This window comes from Pseudochaenichthys georgianus, unplaced genomic scaffold (assembly GCF_902827115.2).
Source record: "Pseudochaenichthys georgianus unplaced genomic scaffold, fPseGeo1.2 scaffold_449_arrow_ctg1, whole genome shotgun sequence".
NCBI lineage: Eukaryota > Metazoa > Chordata > Actinopteri > Perciformes > Channichthyidae > Pseudochaenichthys > Pseudochaenichthys georgianus.
The window spans coordinates 139,322-145,321 of record NW_027263014.1 but is presented as its reverse complement, the minus strand read 5'-3'; the positions used below and the strand labels follow the sequence as shown (position 1 = coordinate 145,321).

General features: G+C 41.5%; 1 protein-coding gene across 1 annotated transcript; it reads right to left on the bottom strand.

Annotated features, from left to right (window-relative positions):
* Positions 1 to 2,701: 2,701 nt before the first annotated feature.
* On the bottom strand, positions 2,702 to 3,455 carry LOC117442657 (gamma-crystallin M3-like). Its single transcript, XM_034078616.1, has 3 exons — positions 3,423 to 3,455; positions 3,076 to 3,318; positions 2,702 to 2,977 (listed from the first exon to the last, which is right to left on the bottom strand). The coding sequence occupies exons 1-3, from the start codon at positions 3,453 to 3,455 to the stop codon at positions 2,702 to 2,704; spliced, it is 552 nt and encodes a 183-aa protein (XP_033934507.1).
* Between the last annotated feature and the right edge of the window lie 2,545 nt (positions 3,456 to 6,000).

Below are 6,000 nucleotides of genomic sequence, written 5' to 3'. Positions count from 1 at the left end.
GTTGGCTGTAGTGGTGATGTTGCTGGTGAACTGATATCTACCTGGTTTAACCCTTTCCTTTTATACCTGACTAACATAAAGAATGGGTAGCCCCTCCCCCTCAGGGAACCATCTAACTCAGCAGTTTACCATTGAAGCCAACAGAATGCAGAGGTTTGGTACATTCTTACAGGGATTGGGTACCTTGTAGAGGAGGACAACTGACTCTGTCTCTCAACATTCTCATAAAGACTATAGTTTTTTGTCTTTTTCTGCCAAATATGAAAATGTTTACTTGTTTCGTGAAGTTGGACAATAGGAATACAGTACATTAAACAAAGAGAAGAGGAATTATGAGGGTGCTGCTTGGTTGGACTGTGAAATTGTGTGAGTTGATGCGCCGGGCAGACAGGCAAGTCTCAGTAGCTTAAGGTAGTATGTGACATATAAATGGTAAAAAATGGTACATTCTCCGTTAACCTACGAGCTCCCCGTTCGAGTGAAGGACTATTCCTTCGCAATGAAGCATGACATTGGATATGTGCTTAAGTTGTAGTGGATTGGAATTTTTTCCATCATTTCCATAGGAGGAGTTTGCAAAAATTTGCTTAAAATCCATGAAAAACGCACATTCTTCAATATCGTCAACTTCCTGGGGGGCGGGGCTAATAAAAGCAAAATAGTTAGCTTAAGACCTCCCCGATTGAGCTAGCAACTATTTTCTTCGCAATTTAGCATCACATTGGATATGGGCTGAATTTTTCCTGTATAGGAATTTTTTTTCATAATTTCCCTATGAGGAGTTGGCAAGAATGTGCTTAAAATGCATGAAAAACGCACATTGTTGAATATGGCCATCTTTCTGGGGGGCGGGGCTAATGAAAGCAAATTTGAAATATGTCCGCAATCATAAGAGAAATTTGTATACAGCATTTCGTGAATATTGGAGAAACTATATCGCAGTAATTTGGAGTAATTTGTGACATGTAAATCGTCAAATATGGAAAATTCTCCATTCGCTTACGAGCTCATCGTTTGAGCGAACGACTATTCATTTGCAATGTAGCATCACATTGGATATGCGCTTAAGTTATCCTGGATTGGAATTTTTTTCAATCATTTTCCTTTGAGGAAATAGAAAAGATGTGCTTCATATGCATACAAAAACGCAGGCCACACCCACATTCGTAATTTGTTGCGACACTTTACCTATAAGTTCATACTCACCCCCAGAGTATGTCTAAAAAAAATCTAATTAATTTCGTCCATCCTTTCTTGAGTTATATATTTGTCGTGTTTTTGGCGCCCCTATAGTCCAAAAATAAAAATACCTTTGTTTGTATATTCCCCAATACAGACTGAACCTATCCACCAGAAGGTGTGTTCAATTTGGATACATTGTTGATGAGTTATGAACATTACTTTCTAAGCCCTGCCTTTTTGCGCACACGTTTAGAATAATGACGGCCAAACAACGACTGAACATGGTCATTTCCTACGCTAATGTGTTTGACCCTCCACCAATGCTAAGTTTGGAGTTGAGACACTGACATTTGAAATGTAACGTAATATTTCACGGTTTTTAACATTATGCTAATTAAATTAAATCAAGTAGGCGACGCCTCGGGGTTCAAGGAGATAATATGGAGAGTAATTCCACCCGAATAAGTGTGCAAAATTTCAGGTCATTCAGAGTTACGGTGCGACTTTGTAAATGTTTCCAAAAATGGAAATGTAATAGTTTGGATTAATTTGTGACATGTAAATCGTCAAAAATGGTACATTCTCCGTTATCTTACGAGCTCCCCGTTTGAGCTAGCAACTATTTTCTTCGCAATTTAGCATCATATTGCATAGGGGCTGAAATTGTCCTGGATTGGAATCTTTCCGATCATGTCCCTAGGAGGAGTAGGCACAAATGTGCTTAAAATGCATGAAAAACGCACATTTGTGAAAATGGCCGACTTTCGGGGGGCCGGGCCAATAGAAGGCAATTTGAAATATGTCCAGATTCATAAGAGCAATGTGTATACAGCGTTTCATGAATATTGGAAAAACTATATGCGAGTAGTTTGGAGTAATTTGTGGCATGTAAATCGTCAAAAATGGTGTATTCGCTGTTGGGTTACGACCTCCACGATTGAGCTATCAAAATTTGGCTTCACAATTTAGCATCATATTGGATAGGGGCTGAAGTTGTCCTGGATTGTAATTTTTCCGATAATTCCCCTAGGAGGAGTTTGCAAAAATGTCCTTAAAATGGCTGAAAAACGCACATTTTAGAAAATGGCCAACTTTCTGAGGGACGGGGCTAATGAAAAGCAATTTGAAATATGTGTGCAATTATAATAGCAATGTGTATACAGCGTTTCGTGAATATCGGAAAAACTATATGTGAGTAGTTTGGAGGAATTTGCGACATGTAAATCGTCAAAAATGGTGTATTCGCTGTTAGCTTACGACCTCCACTATTAACATTTTTCTTCGCAATTTTGCATCATATTGGATAGGGGGTGAACGTGTCCTGGATTGAACAATTGAAACATGTTAGTATCAACATTTGCATTGCTAATAGTTGCCTACTGTCAAATAAATCTTATATAATTAATTTCAATTAATAATGTGTGATTTTAACAGTTGGACAATAAGCATGACAAAAGTCACATTCAAGGTTAATTTATTATTTGGCATTTTATAAATTCAGGAAACATTCAGTGAACATTTAGCAGGAATCGGTGATACGCCTCATGCTCATGAACCTCTGGCAGCTCATGCCCATGTCCCTGAAGTTCCTGTACTCTCCGGGCTTCATGTACATCATCTTGCCTCTGAACTGGGGCTGCTCGTACATCAGCCAGTGACCGTCCATCACGTTGCAGGACTGGCACTCGTTCATGCGGTAACGGTCCATGACGTTGTCACAGTCCTCCATCATCTCGTGACTCTGACCACCGAAGTTCTCCTTCTCATAGATCTTCATCCTAAACTGGCCTCTGTGCTGCTTTGGGGAGAAGAATTATAAATTAATGATTTAATGTAAAGAGTTGTGGGGTGGTCACCCATAGTAGAATCGTATGATTACAGTTATATACCCACCATGGGGATCATACGGCAAGACTTGATGCAGTCCCTCATTCCCATCATGCTCATGCAGTCGGAGTACTCGCCCCTCTTCATGAAGTACTGGTTTCCCATGTAGTTGGAACGATCGTAGACCATGAAGCAGCCACTCTCCACCCTGCAGGACTGGCTCCTGCTCAGGGAGGAGGACATGTCAGAGCAGTCATTCGTGCACTCATAAGAACGACCCTGGAAGTTCTTCTCCTCGTAGAAGGTGATCTGAAAGAAGGGAATTGTAATGGTTAGAAATAGATTAGCTAGGAATAAACTGTGATATTGCAAACAGTAATTCCTGATTATTACATAAAGACTTCTGAAAGTACCTTGCCCCTCATGTTCATGCCGGTGTTGCTCATGTTGGCTGGAGATGTGCTGTTGCTGTGAACTGATATCCTACCTGGTCAACCCTTGTCTTTTATACCTGCCTAACGTAAATAATTAGTGACCCCTCCCCCTCAGAGAACCCCCTATTCAGCAACTTACCATTGAAGCCAACAGAATACAGAGAATTAGTTCATTTTTCAGGGACCTTGTATTTTGTAGTAGAGGACAACTGATGCTTCACAATGATCTGACAAAAAGACTAGCATGTTCTTTGCCCTTTTCCCAAGTATGACACACTGCTTTGTACAAACTGATTGTTCATTCACATATACATTATTGTTCTCCTGACAGTTAACAACGCAAAGGCTCCCTCAACTAAAAGCAATGATTTTTCCATTGGATTTCAGTCTATTGCAGAGAGAAGCTGAAAAACACACACTTATGATACTTACATGTTTGTTCAGAAGGATAACCTCCACATATTAATACTACATTAGTGATTGTCAACCATTTGTTGGAGATACATGTTCAAACTGGAGCCACAAACCACCAGGAGACAAGAGTTGCAATTTCTTTGCTTTATTTATTGGGGTATTCAGTTGTTGAGATGGTAGCTATTGCCAATGAGGACAAGAGGGCATGCATGGTCAATTGGCTGTAATGGAATATCTCTGAGATGGTGAAACTGCTCTTGTAACTGTTGTACAGGGTATGTGTTCTCTGAAAGGCCGAGATGTTCAGCAGTGAATGCTCCGTTGAAGACATGCCTTTCAGTTCGCTGGTCAATAGGGGAAATTCCAAAGGAAACAGTTGCTCCACTTATGCGGCTTTCACACCAGCGCTTTTCCCTTTCTAGCTCCGAGCTAGAGCTTTTCTGGTTCAGCTCCGGTTTCCCTTTTTTGCTCCCGCTCTGTTCACACCGCCCAGAGCCCGACTGGTGCTGCTGCGTCATGACGTCACCGTTTACATAGCTGATTTGCTCCCCAACGGCGTTACGGCGCTCACAACAACAACAACTGCGCCGGGTCGATGATCGTGTTTCTTTTAATCACACGAAGCCAGATTAAATAAAAATAACGACTTCTCCAACCTTATACTTTTCTCCAGAGTGCCGTGGTTCATTGTTTATTAATGTGTTTCTGCAGCATTTACCGACCGCTGCAGTGCTGCTCTTCCACAGAGTTTATTCTCCAGTTAGCTCCCGGTTAGCTCACACTGCAGCGGCCGCTCTAAAGTATCACTGTCCGACTCACACAAGCAGCTGATACATATCCCCAGTTCCCTTTAGCCTAAGTGAATGTGTGTCAGTTTGAATTGATGCTGTTTGGCATCACAACGCTGTTATGAAAGTTTCTCTGGTATAAAATGGGTGATGTTAGCATAGCAACCAAAGCTAAACTGACTACTTGCTATTGCTATCCTATTGTGGCATAAACCGTTTCCTACAGGCACATTTTACCGGCGTATTTTTATTATGATTCTACTTGTGATAGTCGGACACGACAACCTGTGCAGCCCATGTATTGATTCCATCCAATAGCTGCTATAATACAAAACAAAACGTCTGCCTGCTCTCCACAATGATCAATAACAGTGAACGGATGGTCAAAGTAAGGTACAAATAAACAGAATCACACGAAGCCTGGTTAGTGTTGCCTGACTTTATAAAGTGTTTTTATAGGCACTACTGCTTATAGGCAGGCATAACAGTCGACCCGTGTTCAGGGGAGGTGGGTTTAGTTTCCTGCACGCCTCGACGTAAGAGAGACGTAAGCGACGCCACCTCTTAGCTCCGAAGCTCTTGCCTCTAGCTCGAAGTGAACCGGATTCCGGAGCTAAGAGGCGGCGGCTTTTAAGGCTCCAGCTCCGAGCCGGAGCTGAAAATGCGTTGGTGCTATATCCTGCCGCACTGTGCGTAGTGAGATTGTTTCTGGCTGTGACAGCAAAGGAGAGCAGGATGGATCGATCAGCACCATCATCAAGGACTGCATGAGTTGTGAGAGTCCTGTCCCCGTTGTGGAGAAGTACATTGACACTTACAAGTACATGTCACTGTAAATGTCTCTGTTGTGGGACGTATAAATGATTAATTTAATCATCTACACATGTAATCTCACTTTTACACACCAAAATAACGTTAACACAGAGTAAACGTTTGCTAATGGAGTCTATTTTGTCCCAAGAAAAAGTTCATGACTATCGATAAAAAATATATATCAATAAACCTATTGTTAATTTTCGCGGTATTCCCCACACATTGCCAGTACACTATTACTGTAATATTTACACTTACCCATGTCCAAATGGGTCCTTGTTGTTGTCTTTGTGTTCTTCTTCTTCTTCTTCTTCAGAAGAGTCGAAGACTTCAGGTTCTGAGGCTCTATCTTCACTGCTGCTAGCGAAAAACATCTCTAGCGAAGTCGGCAACTGTGAAATATTTTTTAGCCATTTTCTCTGTCTCTCTCTCTCTCTCTCTCTCTCTCTCTCTCTCTCTCTCTCTCTCTCTCTCTCTCTCTCTCTCTCCCCTCACAGACGTAAACTGATGGGAGACACGTGGTTTATGTTTTTTTTACTTGG

Coding starts and splice junctions, on each gene's coding strand:
- LOC117442657 (XM_034078616.1), bottom strand. CDS start 3,455: ATGAGCAACACCGGCATGAACATGAGGGGCAAG. Junction 3,319..3,422: donor GCATGAACATGAGGGGCAAG/GTACTTTCAGAA, acceptor CCCTTCTTTCAG/ATCACCTTCTACGAGGAGAA. Junction 2,978..3,075: donor CTTGCCGTATGATCCCCATG/GTGGGTATATAA, acceptor TCCCCAAAGCAG/CACAGAGGCCAGTTTAGGAT.